The sequence below is a fragment of the Myxine glutinosa genome, chromosome 3, assembly GCF_964187855.1.
Source record: "Myxine glutinosa chromosome 3, kmMyxGlut1.1, whole genome shotgun sequence".
Taxonomy (NCBI): domain Eukaryota; kingdom Metazoa; phylum Chordata; class Myxini; order Myxiniformes; family Myxinidae; genus Myxine; species Myxine glutinosa.
Window position 1 is genome coordinate 179,988,384 of NC_136263.1, and position 26,058 is coordinate 180,014,441.

Here is a 26,058-nt window from a genome sequence, read left to right on the forward strand (position 1 = left end):
CCCAAAGCATTTTGAACAAAACCGCAATGCTGGTGTCCATGTTGCATTCAGTGCCGTAAGCTTGCTTTGATAAAGCTTGATATATTTGGTGACGCATTCTTTTTAGCTGACGGAACCAGGAGCCCTATGCCCCCGTCCGTCTTGGCCCTTCGGGTTGAAGGCACGGCCGCATTTTCTTTTCCTTGGCACGTCGGTGTTGGTGAACGAGATTGTGATATATATATATATATATATATATATATATATATATATATATTGTTGCGGATCTCTAACGTTGCCCTTCCCCTTACTAAGGGGGGGGGGGGTTAATCCCCTTGTCTTTTTACGAGCCGACTCGATCCTGGGGGTTATAACGTCCTTCCCGGGCAGTGTTAGGTAGGGTTTTTAGGACTAGGGATTCGCTATTACCTAAGTACTAACGCTGACCGGAAACGAGGAAATAACTCCCGCCCAAATCATGGATATTGATGGAATATGCCGAGCGGATAGCAATCCGCGATCCGAGCTGTTAACCAATGACTAGACCCGATTATAGCGGTTCCGAATCGTGCCACGCTTACCCAATTGAGAAAAGACTAGGACGATCGAATTAGGAAGAAACCAGGAAGAACAAGGTAATTTATTACAATTTGTACAAGAAGAGGAAAAGAAAGAATGTACAAGGAAAAGGAAGAAAAAGGACACAGGGCAGCCTTATACAGTCTTATTCTATTCCCTGGACACGGGCCCGCTCGCTCTCAGACTCAGACTCACGCGGGGATGCAGATGGTCAGTTGAGGGTCCGGCGATGGCGCTCACAGCTCGTCCCAGTCCTCGACCCGTTCCAGCAGACGATGGTGGACGGCAGGCAGCTCTCCGCATAGCGTAGGCGCGAGCGGACAATTATATCGGGGAAATGGTAAGCTGGGCTATCGGCGACTTCGTGGCTCTTGGCCGAGTATGTAATAGGAATAGGGCGTTTGGATGTTTGCGCACCGCAATCCAAAGCCGAATTCTCAACCGGTGATCCCCGATAAACCCTTCACAATGGCGCGTGCCTCCAACAAATGTCCTTCAACGCCAATCGTACACGTTCTTTGGCACAACGCGCTCACCCCCTCAAGTCCTTCTCATAACTCAGATACAACGTTCAGCACTCAAGCCCTCCCCTCATAACTCTCACATGAACCAGGTCAAGCACCTCTCTCTCTCCCCGCTCATAACTCTGATCAAGCCCTCTCTCTCCTCATAACTCAACTCCGCACACGAACTCTGTGAGCGCCTCTCCCTTCTCAGAACTCAGAGCGCAATGATTACAGCTGCGTCCCTCCTCATAACTCGGAGCGCACGCTCTTTTGGGATCTCAACTCTGTTCAGTCCTCCTCTCATAACTGAGGTGGGGGCCTCGCGCAAGGGGTTATATTGCCACACCCAGCGAACCCTCTCGAATCTCCAGCCACGCCCTGCCAGGCGATCTCACCTCAACCCTGGTTGGCTGCTGAGGGCTTATCGGCTCCGCCTTGATGGCTGCTTGACGTGGCCGCACCTCCACCCTTGCGCTCCGTCCCCTTTTTGGGCCTTACCTCGTGGCCTTTGGGCTGGTTTGAGTGGAAGCCCAGCGAGGTTGCGAATGCTGCTGGCAACCTAAAGGGCGAGGGCGATTACAGACTGGCTAGCGCTTAATGGCGTCGATGGAAGGGAGGCTACAAAATGGACAGATGGGCCTACTCTTATTTGTTCTACACAACGCAGATGCAACTATTGGGAATGGCCTTATCCTAAACACATACTATGAAATAACTAATGTCCTAAGGTGACCTACGTGTTGCTTGTGGCCTATCTATGGGGTGCAACCTTTAACCTTTAATGATGTTACCTGTGCTGGGTTCTCAAAACCGCAACAATATATATATATATATATATATATATATATATATATATACACACACACAATATAAATATATATATATATACACACAATATAAATATGATGCAGTTTAGAGTAGAACAACAACATATTTCAAACTTGTATTTTTTTTCCACAATATAGATAGTGTGCTTTACGTCTCAATGATGTACACCCTGTAGATTTTATACAGTGGTTGCTTGATAAATAAGTCTGAGGACGTACACAAAGTGCAATCTTAACATGACAATAATGGCATTTATTGAGGATAATCATCAAAGCCATCCAGAAATTGAGTTGGACAAACTTTTAGTAAATTATTATGACCATGCAATATTGAAAATGTGATACATTGTTGTTGTGAGTCAACAACCTTTCTTCATCTCTCCTTTCCCTCTTCAAACAATTTTTTTTGATCCATTCTTACACACATGGCACATGGCGCCCTTTCACATTAGCTTCATCATGTTGTGAGCTCTCATCTGGAACAAATCTCTAAGTGCGGTGAAACCACAGAGTCAAAATGCAGCCGTGTGAAGAGATTGAGAGTATGGAACATGTGCTATTTGCATGCAGAGTATCCTTAGCCAATATACCTGGAGGCACAACCAAGCCATCTCAGAACTGGCAACTTTTGTAGACTATGCCAGACGCATGGCTAATAAAAGAAAGTCAGCAATACATTTTTCTTCAGCTAAGGCCCAAAGGTCAACCACAAACAGAACAACCCTATTCCATTACCAATAATATGCGGGGACTGGCAACACGGGACTTTCAAAATGACATGTGATCACAAATGACGCCTTTTGTGAAAGCACTGTGTGTGTGTTTCAGCCACTTGCTTCCGATAGACGAGGCGATTTAAATCTACCCATGCTACCGTAAAATCTGTAATTTATCTTTGGAAAATAATTTTAAAGATTTAGAGTTTAGACCAAAGACTGACAATTTCAGGATGGATAACCATAATTGGTGCTCCTGATTGCAAATCAAACTCAGAAATATAGTAAATACGACAAATATCCATGGATGAGAGTTTCTACGTGTCGAGTCCCTACGAATTCCTGTTATAGCCCAGGAGCATTAGCCAAAAATGAAGGGGAAGCCTAGAAGAAATTAGTAGAACGCTGATTTTTTGCACAGAGCTCCAGAATGTCATGTGGATACCCACAGTACAAAGTCCCACGAGTCCCACCTTGTGGCATTTTCAAAATTCAAGATGTCCGCCGGTTAGACGGAAAATGCATAAATTGAGATAACTTCAGCCTAGAACCTCATAAAAGTATACTTTTTATGTCTTTAGTAGAAGTTAGTAGCAGGGGTTACCTGCTGCTGCCCAGGAGTGAGGAGGTATCCACCCCTGGGAGAGCTTTTCCTGGTGGCGGTTTCTGCCGTGAAAGAGTAACAAACAAAAAACCAAAATCAAGTCAATGAAGTCTGGTTTGCACAAAAAAACTGCGCAAACAAAATTATTTGCAAAATTTAAACATTTTCCATACAGCTGTGCCTCCCTGTGTGTGGTGCCTTGTGGGTGTGGGGGTTGGAGGGGGTTGTAGGAGGTATAGTGGACAGGGGGGGGGGGGTGGGTGAGGGTGGGTGAGGTTTGTACCCATGACATGAACCCTGGGTACCTCCAACATGTTTGCTAAATTTGGTGTTGATTAGACTGCTGTATTTTTTTTCTGTGATTTTGAGACACACACACCACACAGAAAGATTCATAGATGAGGGGGATGGGGGGAGGGGGAATTTTTGGTGAGATTTATTTTGGTGCCCTTGACGTGAACCTTGGAAACACCAGCACTTGTGCAAAATCAGTTGGAGATTGTTCCAGCTGGTATATTTTCTGTGATTTTCCGAACTACACAAACATACATAGAGAATTTCCTTGAGGAAGGGGGGGATTTGTGGGGGTTTGGTAGTTTAAAACCCTGCCCAGATTCTGAAGTTTCTACACCTAAAGTTTGGGGCCTCTAGGTGTTATGGTTTGGCCGTGAAGGAATAACGTACAAACACTTGAAAATATTTATCTACTATAAATGGATGAGGTGTGTGTGTGTGTGTGTGTGTGTGTGTGTTTGTGTGTGTGTGTGGCATGTTTTTGTGGAGTTCGACTGGAGCTTTCTGATATGGAATGTGATGCACCAAAATGATCGTCATGACCTCCTAGCTTGATTAGCCGAATTAACTACAAATAATCCAGAATAATTCATATGTTTTAAATGCATGCCATGTTAAGGTGTATAGGGCAGTTTAATAGGTCTTTCCAGGCATGGCATTCCAATTATAAAATAAATTAGAAAGCATCAGAAAATCCAAAACCCATCCTTGTTGTCCCCCGTCGCACCGCGGGGCGAAATGGCAAATGGGGACTATGGTTTTCCCCTCCGTCCGTGTGTGCGTCCGTGCATGTGTGCGTGCATGCGTTGAACCTTGTTCACTTTGTATTGGACTTCTTCTTCCGTATGCTAAACATGACGAAAACAGAAAAACAAAAAAAAATCAAAAAGATTGACGATTTTGCATGACCTTGCCCTCTCAAATTTCAAGTCAATCAGATGGAAATGGTTGACTTTGTGATCTTGACCTTTGACCTTTTCACCTTTTTTCCAGAACACAGGTTACACTCGAATTGGGCCATATTGGGTCACTGACACACTATGACTGGCATAATGGCATATTGTTGTTTTATACAACCTTGGCCTTTGACCTTTTGATCTAAAAAAAATCCACTTCTAGCTTTTGGTGAACCAATTCGGTGAGCCAATATGCAAATTATTAACATTTCAGGTCAATCAGATGAAAATTGACGATTTATTGCAACCTTGACCTTTGACCTTTTGATCTAAAAAAAAAACAGTCAGCTTCCAGCTTTTGATTAGTTCTTGGCTTTTTCAGATCCCTGAACATGAGCCAGCCTACTTGGAAAGTAAATAATTTCAGGGCTATCGTCTACTTGCCAGCAATGTGAACCCGGAAATGTTGAGTACCCCAAAGTTTTAAGTTAGAAATGTACAGTATGGGTCCCCAGCACTTAGAAACTGCCGGATGCTAACTTGCATATGTTGGGCAATTAGCAAAATTAGCATTAATAGCATTAACCCTATCAAACATAGGCCTGGGACACTGACATTTCTGTTTCGCTCTATTGCTCCACTTTTATTCACAGGTATTAGAGGTAACAAAGGCAAGTACCATACCAAACTAGAATAATATGACTATGGGTAAATAATATCCTCAAAATTAAAACACAAGTATGCCCAAAATTATCAGAGCTGAAAAATATGTGCACTAGTTACACAACATAAAACTTCCATCAAGAAAGAGCGTCTTGCACTTCTACTACTCTGCACTGTTATAAAGCATATCCTCATCATAAAACTCATCCTCATCGTCTTCATCTTATTCTCCTGACTCTACATTCTTGTCATATTGCTTCCCTTGCTGTGAGTGTGTGAGTGTGTTGCAACGTGTACTATCAGAGCCTTTGCAGAAGCAGTAGCTGGTACAGGCCAGGCCTGCAGCTACGCAGCTGCACTTTGCTGCTAAACAGGGCTTTAACCCAGCTTTGCAGCTACAGCTGATCATTTCCAACACGGCAGGAGGAGCAACGGGGCTTGCATCCAGGATGGGCATGATGACTTCCTCTCCCTTCTCGCCTTCCTTCTTATTCCATCCAAACTCTGTTATGTCCACAGCTGGTGGGTCAGGGCAGTCTGCTGCTTTCCAAAGCAGCACCTGTAGATGGGCACGCCGTCCATGGAGGAGAGCGTTGCGCTCTGTAGGAGGCAGTGTCTTCAGTGCTGGGAGGGTTTTGCGCTTTCGGTAGATGTCATATCTGGCGACGTTCAGAGATGCCGACTCCCTCTCGTTGTACAGAGCCAGGAAGAAACCACTCACTGCCTCTGTAATCTGTAAATCAGTAGCTCCCTCCTCTCCGATGAAGTGAAGCAGGTCACCAGGTACTACTCTCATGGCCTTGAGTGCGGACACCTTCCCTTTCCCCGCGGGATAGGAGGTGGTGTCACATCCGGAGAGAGCATGCATAGCCAGGATGGAGCGACACTGCTCACCGAGATTCTCTACTGTCGAATTGATGTTGAGAATAGTGCCATCCCATCTCTCCATCTGCAGGTTACATGTGATACCCACCTTCCAGCACCAATAGACCATGAGTACGAAAACATCAGTGTCGTCGCTGAGAATGCGGACAGTTTCAGCTCCGCGACTGGCTGCATCCAACATGTATGAGATGAGGGAGACGTCAGCCTCGTCATGAGTGACAATACTGTCTGCTTTGCTGACCATCTTGATGTGATCTCCTATGCTGTGTGTGCACAGGAGCTCACCCAGTCTCCGTTTGTTTGTCTTGTTCTTCATCACTTTGTCGCGGCTAGGTAGAGGGGTTGTCAGTGAGAGTCGGTACTCTGTTGAGCTCTCCCCAGCTCTTCTCTGCCTCTCGTGGTCTTTGGCAGAGACTTGCTCATACCGGTCAAAGATGACAAATGTTTCGGTGATGTAGCGATTAAGCCGGCGCCCCATGCTGGCTGCGAGGTCAGCCACAGTGCCTGACGATGGCCACACCACGTGGTAGATGAGCTGCGATGCATCAACGAGTACAACATGTGGTGGGTGGGGATCGGGGGCAAGGATTCCAAGACGCTGGACGATCACAGACTTGTTACCCTTCCTGAGGCATCCATACTCATCGATGATGGATGCAGGGACTGGGCCAAGCTCGTAGTCAAAGAGGGCAGAGAGCTCCATTCTTCTCTTGCTCCCCACCACCAGCAGCCGAGCAAACAACGCCTCAAGGTCACATGTGATCTTCGCATTGACCTTCACTCTTTTTTTGGTGAATGTCATTGTCACCACCTTATTTGAGATGGGCGCATGAAATCTCTCAGGAAGTGATGAAGAGAACAGTGTGCTCATGTCCTGTCCGATCTTCAATGCATCTTGCACATTCACCTTTTCATCTGCCACCTGACTATTTATGATATGGTGGAGGGTCTCTATGGTGAGTGCATGGGAGTTTTCCTGTAGCACTCTCAGGATTTTATCCCGGTCCTCCGCGTCCAATTCCCGCCGTCCTTTACCCTCTTCTTTGTGTCTGTTGGGCTTCATTGTCTTATCCGGTGCTTCAGCATCGTCGTAAATCTCATCCAATGACTTGGAGAGATAGGAGCAGATGCCGAAAGATTGGATCCACACGGCGACCTGCTCAGGGTTGGTGGAGATGCCCTTCATGCCTCCTACTCCCTTCCTTTGCTTGATGCATGTCTGCTCCCCAAACATGTCTCCACTCACGGCTTTTACATCCCTTTTTTCACATGAAATTTTGATCGCAGGAAATTTTTATAAGAACACTCACAGAAAGCATATCTGTCTAAGTGTATTATGTCCAAATTTCATACAGATCCTTCAAATAGTTTGCTCACACGAAGCATTCAAACGGAGCAATAGAGCGAAACAGAAATTTCAGTGTCCCAGGTCTATGTTTGATAGGGTTAATGCTATTAATGCTAATTTTGCTAATTGCCCAACATATGCAAGGTAGCATCTGGCAGTTTCTAAGTGCTGGGGACCCATACTGTACATTTCTAACTTAAAACGTTGGGGTACTCAACATTTCCGGGTTCACAAGAGGGCTCTATAGGCTTGGCAAGTAGACTAGGTTATAGAATACTTTGCTCTAAGTATAATAAATACTTAGAAAACAAAATTGAAATGCTTCCCTCCACCCCCCCCACTTCGGATTTCTCGGAATATTCCCCACTGGCTTTGCTCTAAGTGAGTTTGTTATCCGATATGAAATTGGGATTGGTTGATGAAAATTAACTTGTTATATTCACTGGACCTTTGCCAGTGCTCCACAGTTGAGTGTGTTCCTAATCAAGTCTCTGGTCCTTTTGAAGTTTCCCCCCTACAGTGTTTATTAAATAATGGGTGCTGATAAATTTCTTCAATTTGATAAAACTTGTTAAATCCTCATATATATATATATTGTTACGGACCGCGGATAAGATGTTGGTTTTGCCGAGCGGAGGCCCCGCGGCCCTAACAGTTACCCCGACTAACCCGATTCCCGAACGTTGGCCGGATCGCGCCACAGATATTCAATATAGAAAAGACAAAAGCGACACGGATGTGAAGAAGAAGAAGAAGACGAAAAAAAAGGTTGGAAATACTACTAAATTTATTCCTACTATATACACGCTCAAAGTAACCAAGGAAGAAGGAAAGATAAGAAAATAATATACAGAAGAATTAGAGACACAGTGCAATTATTACCTTATACAAACTTAATTAACCCAAGGACAGAACAAACAAAACAAACTCACGTACACAAAAGGATGGAAAGGCAGGAGGTGGATGGCTGGAGGGAGAGGAAGGTCCAATGGTACTGCAGCACGATCGGTGCCTTTAACCGCCGCCGTTCCTTCGCGGCCCTGCTCAAAACTGCCGTCAAGGCCCCACGCTGCTGTTGTTGCTGCTGTGGCTGCTGCTGCTGCTCTGTGTACGTCGCGTGCTCTTTTCAGGACTCGTCTGGTCCAACCACACAACTGAACAACGTGCTTGCTTCTTGCCCAACTCTCTTGCTTGGTCCAACTTTGGCGAGCAAGGCGACGAATAGCAGGCTTTGTGCTTCCCTGGATGATCTCACGCAGTACCTTGCACGCGCGCTTTTATAGGGCCTCTGGCGATCAAGCCGCCGGCCTTCAGGACACGCCCATCGGTGTGCTCACCTTGGCCCTGGTTGATCGCGCGACCCTCTGGCTCCGCCCTTGATGATGACAGGCGGACATGCCCGTCTTCCCCGACCCGAGCACATGTTCAATGGTGGTTTTGGAGGGGATGTAATTGGCAATCGAGGCTTGGCAATGATGAAAGGGGAAAGTGAAAGGAATCTACTCTATTTCACTTGGTGCAATGGAGTGTCATCTTAATGGAAGACAAGGCCTTACCCTAATACACATAATAAAGATATAACTATCAACCAGGGGAAAATCTATGATTGGCTGACGTGTATGCTTTATGGACTAATTATGGGACGCCCTTTGACCTTTACACAACACTGAAGGCAGGAGGGTCCAGAATCAAGCAATATTAGTAAAACACACAATAAAAAAAATACAATCCTCAAAGCCGCAACACTGCACCCTCCTCCACTTAGGCACGGCCCGGGCCTATAACTTTAATTTAGTGTGACACGTAGGGGTAGTTCCCTCTACATTTAACCTGACCCTGAGTGCGACAGTTTTAAAACATAATAAATATGTCCCGCTGCTCCATTGCACCCTACCTAACAGACTCACGCCCACAGCTAACCGAATTGCGGAATGGTCTTCAAACTATACACTGACGGTGGGGAGCATTATTTACAATTACTCTGCTTTTATTTACAAAACTAACCCAGGACCTGTGATTGTTCTTTCTGGGGGGAGACAGTCTGCTCTGCATCGACGCGCCATGAAAGCACCAACACACCCTCAAGCACCAATCGGTGCACAGTCATCATTGTTCATGAATAAAAATAAAAACAACAACCCCTAACCCTGCAGGTGGTCTCTTGCTCTTCGGCTCCCTCTGCTGGCTATTACTCTCTTCCTGATGTTGTCTTTCTTTCATTTTCTTACTGGCGGCCTATTGGTGGAAATAAAATGAAATGCACCCAACGTGTCCATTTTTGTTTATTTATGGCCCACAGGGGCCGACTAGTGTGGTTCACCTGTGGGGCATCGGTGCCCTGTGGCCAAGGTCCGCCAGCAAGATTTCGGGCCTTCATGGCCGGTTCCAGCAGAGGGGCCATGCCCCAACCTATGGGGTCCATAAGTGGTGCTCGGCCACAGACATGTGGTCCATAATGTGGTGCATCGATGCAGACAGCTGGTTCTGGGAGTTCCGGGCGCACAATGGCGGACTCACGCACGCTCCCCTCGGCGCCCAGTGGCGCACAGGTCCTCATGTGGGAGACAAAGGGGGGAAAGACAGATGAGCGAGGGGTAAGGTCACAAGGGTACACATCAATCAAGGCAATGCAAGGCGAAGTGCGTACGGAGAGCGAAGTGAGAAAAGCTCGTCCCTACCGTACGTCACCCCCCCTGTCACCTACACTACCCTTGCCCTTACCCCATATGTACAAAATCTACACATTTACCAATTTGTCGCTAATGTCACTTCTTCCCCATATTTCCCCTATACCAAATTCGTTCCCACAATCCCTCTATCCAAAATTTGCCATCACCCAATTCGTCATCAATCCTCATAAGGAGGAAGAGATGGAACATCAAGCACAATGTCACACCCACGTCATGATGCGTCTCACAATCCAAACATTTGCATCAAAAATAATAAAAACAACCTGGCATGGTGTGGAGGTACGTCATCTCAGGTGAGTGGATGCAGATGGTGCGAGGAGATTTTCATCCTAACTACTTTCTAAATGACATTAACACACTTTACACTACCCGGGGTCTTTCCCTGCCAAACCATTGGCAATCTTACTCTATGTGGTTTTAAAAACCAATTCCCATTGACCAAACTGTGGTGCTTCTCAATTTGGGGTCTCACTCCCCCGATTCATCTCCCGGTGCCCTTGCACAATTTCTGGGCTGAGACGTGTAGCTCTCCCAGCAGGTCTACCCACCTGCACACCTCCACCACTGCAGTTGCCACCCGAGCTTACCTAGCTCCTCACCCTAACCTATCTAATTGGGGAAGGCCCCTCCTGGCTCTGTCACCCCTTGGTGCCCTCTGGCACTGGGCTACCCGGGTCCATCCTCCGGATCCTCGGGCCCCATCCACAACAACTCTACCGGCTCCCAGAGCCCACCTGCGGCCTCACCTGGCCGACATCCTCACAGTGGTGGAGTGCCCAAACCAACTACACACACTAACAGGCTACACGCCCAGCCATTTCCACAACACTAATGCACCCATCCAAATACCATTCTTTCACCCGCACCACAGATGCCAATCTCCAACCACAATTTACCTATACCCTCTACCTAACACTTACACTACCCTCCCCGGGTATTCGTGATGGGGGTCCATCCTTCCCCCATTCACACCTTCGCACCATCCACTCCACTCCATAGTTTCCACCATACTCACTCCACGACCATCCATTCCAATACTCCATATATTCCACACTCCATGTATTCCACACTCCATGTATTTCACACAACCATTCTCCATACACCTGTTGTTGCATACCTGTGCAATCACACCTGGTTGCACCTGCACCCTCCTTCCTTCCTGGACCATTTGGTCAGCACAATACTCATCACCATCACTCACTCAAACACTGCTCCATACACCTGTTCAGTTGCACACCTGTGCAATCACACCTGTTGCTTACACACTTTTCACAATAGACTTCTGAATACACTTCCAACACTCACACGGCATCATCTAAACTACCTGTTGCCCTGCTAACTTAGTGCTCCCCGTCTTCCCTTTAAACTAAGCACATACCACGTCATTATCATCCAAACTACCCTCTCTATGTCCCCAGCTACCTGTCCAATGTAGCTACCTAACCTTACCGTTACCTATCGCACCATCCATCTCTAGGTAGCTGGGGACATCTCTAGGTCCCTACACATTATCCAAACCCTCCCGGGCTAGTTTTCACTGCCATTAACCCCATTACACTAGTGCTCCTTTGCCCCCGCATGTGAGAGATGGCAGAGTTGCCATCCCATCACATCGGGTATCTTCCACTACCAATTTTGCTCGTCCAAATGCAACAAATCAAAAATTTGCCAATCATCTGCCAATCCTCACTCTGCCAATCATCAAATTTTGTTTTTCTAATTTCGGGGCCAAAACACTATCCTCATCATCATCATCACAGTCCGCTTTATCTGAGCCTCAGTGCGTCGTCACATCATTAAAACTCGGCTTAGCAAAGCCGAGCAATGAATTCGGGTGGTTTGGTCGCCTTGGTTGGATCCGTCCGGCATTCACGACTCTGGGGAGGAGGCATGCTCGGGCCGAGGTTCCACGCATCATCGCGGCTCGGTACCTTGCGGTCCCGGGCCCGATGACTGAGGCTCGCCCGGTCGGAACCCCGTCCCCGCGAGGGGGCACCGTACCGCTTCCTCCCACTCGCCCTTGAACCGGACCGGTCGACTCGCCCGACAAGGCCCGGACTCGACCGTGCGGGGCGGGGCCAAGCCCGAATCGGCAACAACGCTCCGAAGAGAAGCGACGCAGCATCGATCCGCGCCGGGCCTGGCATCCAACAAAGCGCACCGCGCCCCGAGTGCTCGCATCGGCTATCCGTCGCCCTAAACGCTAACCCATTCAATGTCGATGCTTCACTTGCATACGCGACCCGTTTCACACTCACAAAACCTGGCGTTCCAACGCCGTCCGTACATTCCACCAACGCACTCCCTGTTACACACCACACCTCTCGCGCACACTCTTGTGCACACTCGCCGTTCGCACACTTCGGTCCACACCTCTCCTCCGTTACGTCCTCCGTAACACTCACCATGGGCGTGCACTCTTGCATCCACCCACTACCGCGCTCCGATGTGCTCCCTCGCACTCGCGCTACTACCAACTCAGGTGTGCTTTCTCGCACACCCTTGCCGTTCATCCCATACGTGCATCCTCGCACCCGCTCCACCACCAACTCACTCCTCGTGTCACACTCCGTACACCCCGACGTGCATTCTCGCTCGCACTCGGTTTCACTCCCACACGTTATAACACACCCACTCGCCGACGCACACTTTTTTTTCACACGCGTGCCATTTCCACTCACAGGGGACCCTTCACCAACGCCCGGGTGCCATATCGATCCCAATCGCGCGACAATTCTCTTGTCAAACATCCTCCTGCAAAATCTCCCCGCACAATACACAGCACGACTCACCTGGGGGATTCCCTTCTCCACGCGCACCTGCAAATCTTTATAAGGATTAAGCACAGCATCGTGATGTGAGCAGGGACTTTGAGCATAATCCATTTCTCCCTGCAATTCCCGGGCTACCTCCGTCGTCTCTTCAATTTTAATTATACCCACTACTGCTTTTTCTTTGTTCACCTCGACGACCGCTGGCTTTAATAAAATCCCCTCTACCTCAGCGGTCGCCGGCTGCCCCAAACCCCGTGTCGCGATTTCTACCCCCGTCATTTTACCCGCGCTTTCCTCCGCTTCGCTCAACCAGCGCTTCTCGACCCGCGTTACCTCCTCGTGCACCCGTGGGACCTGCTCGCTCAACCCGCGGTCTCTGTCCCTCTCCAACCCCTCATTTACTTCTTTGGCCCGGTCATTTATTCCCTCCAATTTTCCCCGATCACACCTTGTTTTGTCTATCATGGCGTCCATTTTTGCATTCATCTGGATTAGCAATAGTTTAATGCTCACCCAGTCTTGCACAGGGGGCCCAGCTATCGCCGTCACGTATGGGAAGCCGCCATTTTGTGCACCCACAACCACATGCGCGAGGGCGCCATTTTGCGCGCCTGATACCTCCTCAACCACCTCCTCATTGCTCCCCTCCATTTGATCCTGGGTTACTCCTAACCCCTCTCCTAGTTCACCCACCTGCATCCGATCGCCTTGACTAGCCATGGCGCGATTTCAAAGTTCGGGTTTTTTCGAAAACAAAACAAATTTCGGCCGCTCCAAATTTTGACCAAATCTTTTCTTGATGTTTTAAAAATTTGGTTCGGGCCTCGTATCTCACTCCCAGACACCAATTGTTACTGCCAATAGTACAATTGGTGTTCCAAAATTTGGGCTAAATAAATTTAGTCCCAGGTCCGAATCCGACACTCCTGACACCAATTGTTACGGACCGCGGATAAGATGTTGGTTTTGCCGAGCGGAGGCCCCGTGGCCCTAACAGTTACCCCGACTAACCCGATTCCCGAACGTTGGCTGGATCGCGCCACAGATATTCAATATGGAAAAGACAAAAGCGACACGGATGTGAAGAAGAAGAAGAAGACGAAAAAAAAGGTTGGAAATACTACTAAATTTATTCCTACTATATACACGCTCAAAGTAACCAAGGAAGAAGGAAAGATAGGAAAATAATATACAGAAGAATTAGAGACACAGTGCAATTATTACCTTATACAAACTTAATTAATCCAAGGACAGAACAAACAAAACAAACTCACGTACACAAAAGGATGGAAAGGCAGGAGGTGGATGGCTGGAGGGAGAGGAAGGTCCAATGGTACTGCAGCACGATCGGCGTGTTTAACCGCCGCCGTTCCTTCGCGGCCCTGCTCAAAACTGCCGTCAAGGCCCCACGCTGCTGTTGTTGCTGGTGTGGCTGCTACTGCTGCTCTGTGTACGTCGCGTGCTCTTTTCAGGACTCGTCTGGTCCAACCACACAACTGAACAACGTGCTTGCTTCTTGCCCAACTCTCTTGCTTGGTCCAACTTTGGTGAGCAAGGTGACGAATAGCAGGCTTTGTGCTTCCCTAGATGATCTCACGCAGTACCTTGCGCGCGCGCTTTTATAGCGCCTCTGGCGATCAAGCCGCCGGCCTTCAGGACACGCCCATCGGTGTGCTCACCTCGGCCCTGGTTGGTCGCGCGACCCTCTGGCTCCGCCCTTGATGACGACGGGCGGGCACGCCCGTCTTCCCCGACCCGAGCACATGTTCAATGGTGGTTTTGGAGGGGATGTAATTGGCAATCGAGGCTTGGCAATGATGAAAGGGGAAAGTGAAAGGAATCTACTCTATTTCACTTGGTGCAATGGAGTGTCATCTTAATGGAAGACAAGGCCTTACCCTAATACACATAATAAAGATATAACTATCAACCAGGGGGAAATCTACGATTGGCTGACGTGTATGCTTTATGGACTAATTATGGGACGCCCTTTGACCTTTACACAACACTGGAGGCAGGAGGGTCCAGAATCAAGCAATATTAGTAAAACACACAATAAAAAAAATACAATCCTCATATCCGCAACAATATATATATTTAAGTATATTGTTCACTGTTCGATTGTCATTTCAGATGAGTGGCTTGATTCTGGGCCTGGTGGGAACGCTCGGCCATACCTCTTCTGTTTCTGCCACCTGCCACACGTTTAGTCCCATACCATCCAACTACTCCCAAATCATCCACTTCCTCGTGAGTGTAAATTCTATGTATTGTGAATGTTATGAATGCAATCAGTTACAGACTCGCACTTAATAAACCAGTTAAACTTCTGTCGTTAAAAATGTATTTTCTTTCTTACAATGTTCTGAATGTGTGAATTGTGGTAATGCCAGGATATCATTTTCTTTGACTACGTTAATGTGGTTTATGGTATCGAGTAAATGCAGCACAAATGGTTGACTGCTTAACTGTACTGATCCTCGGTTCATTCATGCTATCTATTAGTAATTTCTGAATAGTAAATCGATGTAGGAAAGCACTGAGGACGTCATGGTTTTGACATTTCCAGTAATAGCTGGAACCCTCTCAAAGCCTTGGGTTTTTTATTTTTCATTTTTTATTTTTTGTATACAGAATCGGGGCTCGTGTAAGAGCTAACACATTGAACATGAAAAGCATGCACAGACACATAAAACATACAATGAAGGGAGCGGGAGACAAGAGGAGGAGCGAGGGAAGCACACAAGCACAACAACAGAAGAGAACAGGGATGTCGGTAGCTCTGTGGATGGGGGAGGGCTGGGGAGGAGGCAGGGGTACACGGTACAATGCAAATGAACATTTCTCGGAATTTCAGGAAAGAAGTTGGGGATTTAAAGAGACGGATTTGGGGTGTTTTAACGGGGATAGAAAATATCAAGGTTTTGGATGGGGGAAGATAAGAGATGGTGGTGAACAGCTGTTTTATTAAAGACCTGGAGGGAGGAGTGGGATTGAAGAGAGTCAGGGAGTTTGTTCCAGAGGACGGAGTAAAGAGGAATGAAGGAGTGAAGGTGAGCAGAGAGTCTCGATTTTGGCAGTTTCGCCAGAAGAGGGTTGCTGGCAGATCTTGTGCGTCCTGTAGGAATATTTGGGGGACAGAGCACAGACAGAACAGGGGGAGCAAGGCCGGAGAGGAGTCGGTAGAATGAAGACAGAAAGACCACCAACCTGCCTGCAGTGAGAGAGAGAAGGCCCTCAGAATCGGCTTCACCGTGGGAGATACCAATGATCCTGAATGCTTTGGTTTCAACGACGTGAAGCCGAGGTAGGTGTGAGGCAGGAGCACCAGCCCAGATTGGAGAGCAGTATTCCATTGAGCTGCGGATGAGAGCTTTGTATGTGGTGAGGAGCTCAGAAGTGCCCAGAAAGGACTTCGCACGATGGAGGATGCCCTGTCGGCGACTGGCTTTGGAGGCCAGCTTGGAAATGTGGTTTTCCCAGGAAAGATCATGGCAGATAGCGAGACCCAAAAGCTTGAGTGACAGAACTTCTTCAAGAGGATTGTTCAGAAAGTAGATGGGTTGGACTATGTAGTACAGCCGAGGACCTCACCAGAAAGTTCAGTCACTCTCTAGTTTGTAGTAGGTTCATTCCTGATGGGTATTTCAGAGAGATGGCTGAGCAGTGAGTGAGACAGATGAAGATGAGAAGCTTTTGAGGAAATAACGAGAGTATTGCATAAACAGCAACGCCACAAGGAGCCCAAGGGGTGGAAACAGTTTTTGAAGACCATGATATATTGTGATGACCTAGGTGTGGATGCGATTCCAGGAGATCATTTGAGCATTCTACTACCAGACGATGAAGACGTGTCGTCTCTGCATTATCCCTGCATGGAGCCAGCCACTAGTTCCTGGAGAAATGGTTTGGGGTTTTGCTCGAGTAGTGTGCCTGGTCTGGAGATGGTGAAAGGAGGGTCACTGTTAACTTCCCTATATGGAGAGCAAAGGGTTTAACGAGTAAAGAGGCTCATTTGACTGAGTATATTCAGTGTATCACCCGAGTGTCGTGCTTGGTCTGGCAAGAGCTCCAAGCTGCTGTTATTGATGCCATCACAGCTACGCATCTGGTCATCCTCAAAAAAAAATTGTTTTGTTACATCGGCATTGAGGAAGACTCCTTCTTCAGAATCTGTTACCTTTTCAGGACTGTAGCAGACATCTTATTTATCATGTTGTCCCCTTATCAACAACTACGGTGAGGACCAACGTTTTATGGTCATTTTCCCGTTTTTTGGGAGTTGGTCAAATGATAGCATTCCTCCATAAGGTTATATCCATTGTGTTCTCTTTGAACTTAAATATTCCACATCTTTCTTGACATTAACGATCCATGCAATTTTAGGACGACCTCTCGGCTTTCTATCTTCCACCATGAGCTTTATTACTTTCCTTACAGCTTAATCTTCTGATCTTCACTACACACGACCATTCCAACCAAGGCTTCCTTTCCTAAGTTTTTCGTCCCTTCCCAAGTTTTTCTTCACTAGTATTGCTTTTTAATTCATTTTTGATTTCTGAGCTCAGAATTCTTTATTTTAGAAGCTAGTTCACCATGGCAGGAAGTTCATGTTATTATCCCCTCTGGGGTATATAGATTATTGTAGATATAGGCTCGAGTCTGTCAGTCTGTGGGGGACGTGATAAGCATATAATGCCAAAAGAATGTCGGGTTTCCTCCCTTTAAGTTTCGGGTTAAACAGCAGGGTGTTTAAAAATGTAATCGTACACGTTTGTGCTTTGTATTGTTTGTATTGTTTACTTCCGGTAGGGGTGCCCTCAAAAAACACCACACTAATACATTTATACGTGTTAACACATTTGTTAGTGTTATTACATTTGTTATTAGAAGTGGCCTTTGAAAAACTCCAATAAGCTATATATACACCTTAACACAGAGTTTGCCCAAGGCGGAACACCCCTTTAGGATTGGGGGGGGGGGGGGGGAAATGAAGTTGCTGCAACCTCCATTGTATGACCCTTAGTCCTCCTGTTTCGTTTGGTTGAGATTGGATAAGTAACGACCGAATGTATCTCAGTCAGACAAACAGACACCAAATTGCGTATTTTAGTACGATGATCCATTCAGCCAATGAATATGTCATTGTCATCTATTCTTCCCATTCTATATACATCTCCGATCTGCATTGCCCACATTTCGCTTTCATACGTCATCACCAGTCCGATACATGCTGTATAAACTTTTTCGTTACAGCGATAACTTAAGAACTGCTGAAGGGATCTACAGTAAGTCAAACTTCGTACAAGTACTGTATGTATAATGATGCAAATATGAACTGATTAGATTATGGGGTGAAGAGGTCGAAGGTCAGAGCTCCCCTTAGGTAAAAGTTCTGTGACTGCACTAACTTGTGAACCAGTGATGGGAGTTTGATCAAACTTGGTATAATAGTGGGGGGCCGTGCATGGGTAATTTTTTTCTTTTCATTTCAAATTGATGCAAAAGTTTCGTTTTCAGTACCAATTTGAAGGTAAGGGCCGATAGAACAATTTTGGTTCGAGTTTCAAGCACTCAGATCAAAAATGGGGCTTCTGGGGACGTGGGGGGTTCCCGACCCCCCACCGGCCTATGCGAAATATGGAAACTGTTATCACCTTTGATTGGATGATCCGATCTGAACATATGAGGTATGTATGGATTCAGGATGAGGAGTAGCAACTTGTATTTCAAGCATATTGCCCATCGAAGCAATAATTTTGCCGGTATCGGCGCATATCCACAAAAAAACCAAGGGTCATAGGCCTGGTAAGTTGAAACATGTTTAAAAAAAATAAACTGGACATTTATACTCGGACCCAATCATATAGTGACATTTTTATTTTTATTTTAACTGTGCTACAATATGGTGGTGAGTAACTGCTTAGACAATTGCTTGAATAACTCCTTGAACAATAGCTTTTATAAGAAAGTGGCTAACAAATCGACCATATATACATGTCAGTATTGGAAATTGTTCTGGTCCAGCTACTTCTTGCATTTGCACAGATGGGTGCACTTCAACTTTGCCCTCATGCACTTGCACAGAGCGCAAGTACTTGTGCAAGAGCACTTCACATCCAGGTGGAATACATCCTTGGCGAAGGGCAGTGAGATCCAAATGGGAAGCAGCCTGCCGTCCTCTTCCTTCCACCCATGATTAGTGGGGTTGTTGATAGGCATCATGGACCTTTGGGCTGTTGTCCAGATGCTCGCTTGGAAGACACTCCTTTTGAGATGTTGATCCAAAGCATCACTCGTTGGGGGAATTCTCTCCACGTCCCTTGTCTTCTGTGAGAACACCCTCATTCGGACGAGGTCAACATCATTGTCCTCGTTTGACTCATTGGAGTACAGCCTACAGACAAAGTTCGTTGCCACTTCTTTCAGCCTTCGTGATGTTTGGACGATAGTTGCAAATTCCTCCATGAGGGATGGCACTTCGTGCATCAACTTGCAGCAGTATCGCTTACCCTTAAACTTGAAGGAAGACATGCTGTCTGATTCAGTGAATGTGTGGAAGAGGGCCATGGCTTTGCACGTTGTCGTGCCCAGGTTTGTGGCAATAGTGTTCAGGGAGTTCATTCAGGTTGTCTTTCCCGCTTTTAAGGAGATCCAGATTTCTGCGGCCGGATTCAGAGCCTTGGTGTGATGGAAATTACTCAGAAGGATTACGACAACATCTGTGTCTCCAGTATGAACCATCGCAAGTGACGATGTTTGGAGGGCTTGGAGGAGATGTACGAGGACATGAGTGTCAGCTTCCTCATGGTTGCATTGATCCATTGGTGGACTGTTTCCAACATGGTGGACTTAATCACCTGCAGTGATGTAGACATCCTTGTCATCTGGGAACTGTCCTTCTGTTATCTTTTTTGACAGGAACGAGAACAGTTCCTTCTTGTTGTCAATGTTTGCCAGAAACATCTGCCAATTTCCTGGGATTTTGGCAGTACCAGATACGCATTGTCGGGTGCCTGTTCCTCGTTTTTCCCTTGTGCCTCCTTTGATTGTGTCAGTGCACGACACTGGTCCCAGATAATGTCTACTCTTGTCGATGTTTTGAAGTCGTGGCGAACTCTTGGGCAGAATACCTTGTCGAAATATGAATCAAAGGTGTTTCCTTGGACAGTTGTACCAGGAAGTGAGTGTATCAGTACTCCATCGTCAATAACAATGAAGTCGTAAACATCTTGCGCAACTAGCTCCTCGTCGACAGAAATGGCGCTACTCGTACTGGCTTCCACGATGTATACCAACAAATCTGACTTGGTACAAGAGTTGAGGGACCCTTCGGATGACAACGCAAGTGGGTATGGGGAAGATTCGTGACAAAAAAATCCTCCAAATCCCGCCCCCAAAAAAATTTATGAGTGCTTGACTCTCGAACCAAAATTGTTCTCTAGGCCCTCACCTTCAAATTGGTACTGAAAACGAAACTTTTGCATCAATTTGAAATAACTGAGTGTCCGGGCACCCCACTATAAGTATATATTATGATGCAGTGATGAACTGATTAGATTTCAGCATTAAGAGGTCAACGGTCAGAGGTCATGCCAAGTACAAAATGTGATACTTGATAACAGCTGAAGGGATTTAAATCAAACTTGGCACAAGTATGTGAAATGATGTAATAAGGTTGACGTCGTGATGTCGAAGAGTGCCGTTCTCGTTCTAAAGTGAATTCTGAGCTCAGAATCATTTTTTTCATCATTTCTTTTAATGATCGATTCTCACATATTTTATCTATCTATAATGCCAGTAATCTCTGTGTGTGTGTGTGTGTGTGTGTGTGTGTGTGTGTGTATGTATGTGTGTATGTCTGTGTGTTTGTCTGTGACCGCTGTTTCTCGACAACCACGGGTCCGATATACTTTAAACTTGCCAGGTATATTGCTGGGGACCCGAGGATGTGCCTTTTCAAGGTTTCATATTAATCGGACAAGTAGTTACCGAGCTATGTCCAAAAAACGATTCAACCAATCAGAGAGCAGCGAGCTATCACGTGTGCCGAACGTGCCGAACAGACTCTGCCTCGGACGGCACATTTGAGAGCGTATTCATTTATTTCACGTTGGCAAACTATGTTGGCGTTCAACTATGTTTTAAAACTAATTAAAACTAATTTGCGATTCTTTCGCTTTCCTGCGCGTTTGTGCACGCTATGGCGATTTCTTTACCAAACTCCGCAAGCCGTTCGCTTTGGACCAAACCATTTCATGTAAATAGAGGGGGGGGGGGGGGGGTTGTCACCGTACTCGCAAGCCGTTCGCTTTGGACCAAACCATTTCATGTAAATAGAGGGGGGGGGGGATTGTCACCGTACTCGCAAGCCGTTCGCTTTGGACCAAACCATTTCATGTAAATAGAGGGGGGGGATATAATTTTAGATATATATATAGTACGGGCATGCCCTAGTATTTGAAAATCCAGCTTTTGTTCACAAATTTCCAGTGGCACCTCTTGTGACACCATCTATAACTGCTTACGTTGAATTGAATTATTTCCAACTTCTTTTCCGCATCGTAAACAAGGCCATTGTCAGCATTTGTTCCTTTCTCCTTCTTTGCCACTCACCATAACCTGCACTTTATTAATATTATTGCATAAATGTTTGTTCTCTATTTCACCGTTCCATTCCTGAAACATTTCTGCTTATTTTTCACTTTCAGCATTCGATACTAAATCAGCATATAATTACTCCCATGGGAGTCAAAACCTTTCATACTTCGTCAATTATAATTCCATCAATATCTTAAATAGTAGAGTGCCAATTAAAAACTTATCCCGAGGTTAATCTTACCTTGACTTCAAACATTTTAGTGGATCCCTGGTTGGTCTTTGTCATAGTCTTTTTTTTTCTTTTTTTACATTTCGATGACCACTTTGACCATTTATTCAGGCACAAGTTGCCTCCTTCGAGCCCATTCAACAACTGCTCTTGCGACTCAATCGTATGCGTTCTCTCTGTAAACGCAAATGTGATAACGTTTCCTTTTCTTTGACAAATACTTCTCTTGGCATTGCCTCGAAAATTTTTTTTTTTGCTTCTGTTGATCTTCCTTGCATAAACATAAACTAGTTATTGGCTATATTTACAAATTTTCCTTGTCTTTCAACCAACTTTTTGTGTCGGGGGGCCACATCTTCCCCATTCTTCCCCATGGACTGGCCCTTTCCCTCTTCTTTCTCTCTCTCTCTCTCTCTGTCTGTCTCTGTCTCTTTCTCTCTGTCCCTCCCTCTCTCCCTCTCTCTCTCTCTCTCTCTCTCTCTCTCTCTCTCTCTCTCCCTCTCTCTCTATCTATCTATCTCTCTATCTCTCCATCTCTCCATCTTTCTCTTTCTATCTCTAACTGTTGTGGCCCTGACTCCGTGAAGGCATGGGTACACCATCCTACACGTGAGGGATCTAAGTGTCGCTCCTGCGAGATCGATCGGCTGTCTCCGTGCCATGGGCTTGTTTGAGAGAACTGTCTGGGGCTATACAACAACATCAACCAACTTTTCAAAAGCTTTAAATGCATTCTCCATTTGTTTAACTCCTTCATTTGGAAGAATGGTACAATCGTGCTTTTGCTGAATCTTCAGGGATCACTCCTTCTTACCAGATCTTTCTACACAACTTCATCATCCACGTGATTCCTACATCTCTAGCCACTTCCATCATTTCATCGAAGAATCGAGTTTTACCCGCTGCCTGTCTTTTCCTTGAACTTCTAATAGCTGATTCAACTTCTTCAGAGATGTCTTCTTCTGAACCTTCGGTTTTATTACAATCCAAATCACTCGCTAATTCATTTTCTTCTTTCAAGAGCTTTGTCAAAGTAAGCTAGTTTTTAATCAAGTCCTGGTGTAAATTTTAATTTGTAATTGAATCAGGTACCTTTCCCACTCTGTTCTCTTATTGCCACTTCTCATGTCATCCTCCATCCTACCCAGGCCCCTGATCTTTATTACACCCATTAAGGGATTACACCCATTATGGGATTACACCCTCTTACTTGCTCTTTTTGGTGTTTTTTTTACCTCCACCACCGAAGATGCATGGAGGTTATGTTTTCACCCCTGTCTGTCTGTCTGTTTGTCTGTTTGTCTGTCTGTGACAAACAAGATATCTCTACCGAGTGCCCTTATAGTTGTTTTTTGTGTTTGCTCTCTTTTTTTTTCTCTACCTCTTCTCATTTTTCCCTCTCTCCTCTCTCTTTGTCCTGTCTCTCCTCTTTCCTCTCTCTTTGTCCTGTCTCTCCTCTTTCCTCTCTCTTATTTCTGTTTTCCTCTCTCTCCTCTCTTGTCGTCTCATCTCTCTCATATTGCCCTTCTACCCCACTGTTAATTCAGCCTTGCTCTCCCATGAGCCTTCCTCTTATAGAGGGGGAAAAAAACGTATTCTTTCATGAAACTATAGTCTCAGTGCAGTGATTTGTGGCTTGTTTGAACTACATTTATTTAGACGTTGGTCTTATACCTTGCCCAAGGATTGAAATATTTCCCTTTTTGTCATGCTTTTTGCCACAGGTAATGAATCTACCAAAAGACTACAAGGTGGAAATGCTTGTGAATATTACATCATCAAATGTAGAGGTAAAACTCTACCACTTCCGGTTATTCCTTTGGTTGATGCGTTGCTCTTGTACTTTGAGTGATCTACTTCAAAAGATGAAGATACAGAATAGAATGGTCTTGTCTTCGTTTTATTTTACCTGTGCCTGTTATAAGTTGTTTTTGGTGTTTTGTGTTAAGATTTGTGTATCTGTCCCACTTTGTTCTTGTCCGCATAAACAATGCTCTGCCACCTGCTCTGCTCTACCTACTTTACTTTACTCTACTCTTTCCTTGCTCTGCTCTATTCTTCCTTTGTTATCCTAATGGAAGTCTCTTCTCATGCCTTCGTTGACACCTGACTGCTCCACGTTCCATGCTCCACGCATCCTCAATAGGTGGAAAAATACCTCATGTACTTTTTCTTTTTAAATAAAAACTATTTTCCCTTTTGTTCTGCAAAGCCTTTCCTACTCCCAAACATCTGCCCCGTCTTATTGCATAATTATTTGTCTTGTCCTTTTTTTTTCCTGCTGGGATTTCAATTTCAGAGCCACATTACTACTCCCAATTTTTCCTCGCCAATTCCACACAGTCAATCATTCCCAGTCACACTCGAACCTTATTTTCGACTCTATATTGATCATTTTGGCTTACATAAATATGACGAAATCAGCCTTGAGGGCCAGCTTACGTAAAAAAAAACAAAAAAACATCCCATCCCTGCTCACTCCATCCCTGATCCACCTCCAACAGTATTCCCCTGCTTGGGTTTCCCCCTTTCTCACCCTCCGATCCATCACCCATCAGAGGTCTGCACTCCAGCTTTATAGATATGTCCATCCAGGCTGCTGCAGCTAACTCAGATGTTTCATTTCTCAGAGAAATATTTATTTCACAGGATGTTCTCTGACCCTTTTGTGTCTCAACGCAATCATTGACACAAAGTTCTCCTTTCAACCATCATGCCAACTGGCTTGGTATTTGTTCATGTGCAAGGCCCCACATAAGGCTCACCTGCAATCCTAAATGTTCTCCAAAGCTGTTCATTTATATCTCCAGTACACATCTTCCTTCCATTCCTTCACTCTTAAATGGCAAATTCATGTTGGACACTGCCTTGAGGGAAGAAAAAGGAGAGTTCTTGAACTCCGTCTTTTTTTTTTCTTTCTTTTTTTGTATACATAATCGAGGCTCGTGAAAGAGCTAACATTTATCACACAAGCAAATCAAACAGACAAACAAACAAAATATATAAAAAGGGGAGCGGTAGACAAGATGGGGAGAGAAGGGGAAGCACATAAACACAACATTTGAGAGCAGGGACATCGGGAATGTGTGGGAGGGAGAGGGCTTGGGGGGAGGAGGCATGGGAAGGGGGGGGGGTGGGAGAAGTATAAACACAAGGACACCAAGGACTTCCAGGAAAGAAGTTGGTATTTCAAAAAAGTGGATTTGGGGTGAAATTAGCGGGGGTAGAAAAGATCAAGGTTTTGGATGGGGGAAGATAAGAGATGGTGGCGAACAGCTGTTTTAAAGACCTGGAGGGAGGAGTGGGATTGAAGAGAGTGAAGGAGTTTGTTCCAGAGGCGGGAGAAAAGAGGAATGAAGGAGTGAAGGTGAGCAGAGAGTCTTGATTTTGGCAATTTAACCATAAGAGGGTTGCAGGCAGATCTTGTGTGACCTGTAGGAATATTTGGGGGACAGAGCCCAGAGAGAGCAGGAGGAGCAAGGCCGGAGAGGAGTCGGTAGAAGACGGAAAGACCACCAACCTGCCTGCGGTGAGTAAGTGAAAGGCCCTCGGAAGTAGCTTCATCACGGGAGATACCAATGATTCTGAACGCTTTGGTTTCAACAGCGTGAAGACGAGCGAGGTGTGAGGCAGGAGCACCAGCCCAGAGGGGAGAGCAGTCTTCCATTGAGCTGTGGATGAAAGCCTTGTATGTGGTGAGGAGCTCAGTTGTGCCAAGGAAGGAATTCGCATGACGGAGGATGCCCAGTCGGCGACTGGCTTTGGAGGCCAGATTTGAAATGTGGTTTTCCCAGGAAAGATCATGGCAGATAGTGAGACCCAAAAGCTTGAGTGACAGAACTTCTTGGAGAGGATTATTCAGAAAGTGGATGGGAGGGTTGTCCAGTCAGTCTTTTCGAAGAGACATCGTAAAAGTGTGAGATTTGTCAGGATTGAAAGACATGTTCCACTTGTTTGCCCAGTCTGTGATTTTGTCCAGGTCTGCAGAGAGTGAGGAGGCTGCAGACTGCCGATCTGAGGGATGAGGAATGGAGCGGCAGAGAGTGGAGTCATCAGCAAAGAGATAGAGAGGATTTTCAAGAGAGTCGGAGAGATCATTGATGAAGACCAGAAAAAGCACAGGGCCCAGAACACTGCCTTGGGGAACTCCAGCCTGAACAGGAAGAGGAAATGAAAGAAACCCATTCAGGGCCACACGTTGACTACGACTGGAGAGGAAGTCTGCCAGCCATGCGTGGAGATTTCCATGGATACCAAAGGAGGAGAGTTTGGTGAGCAGAGCAGGGGGCCAGACCGTATCGAAGGCACGTGATATGTCGAGGGAGACAGCTCTAATTTCCTGTTTGGCATTGAGGACCTCCATCCATTGTTGAGACTGCAGAAGCAGCATGTCCAGAGTAGAGTGACCTGGTCTGAAACCAAATTGATGATCAGAGATCGAGCCATTGGAGAAGAGGAAAGATTTCA

The 26,058-nt window shown here is 46.0% G+C and overlaps 1 protein-coding gene across 3 annotated transcripts in view; it reads left to right on the forward strand.

Moving 5' to 3' along the window:
* LOC137423917 (uncharacterized) overlaps nt 1-26,058 on the forward strand; it is a 216,932-nt gene that overhangs the window by 136,512 nt on the left and 54,362 nt on the right. For all 3 annotated transcript variants that reach the window (XM_068111451.2, XM_068111449.2, XM_068111450.2), the window contains 2 exons: nt 14,895-15,011; nt 23,316-23,381. In XM_068111451.2, coding sequence (XP_067967552.1) covers nt 14,895-15,011; nt 23,316-23,381 — 183 coding nt within the window. The remainder of the gene's footprint in view (nt 1-14,894; nt 15,012-23,315; nt 23,382-26,058) is intronic.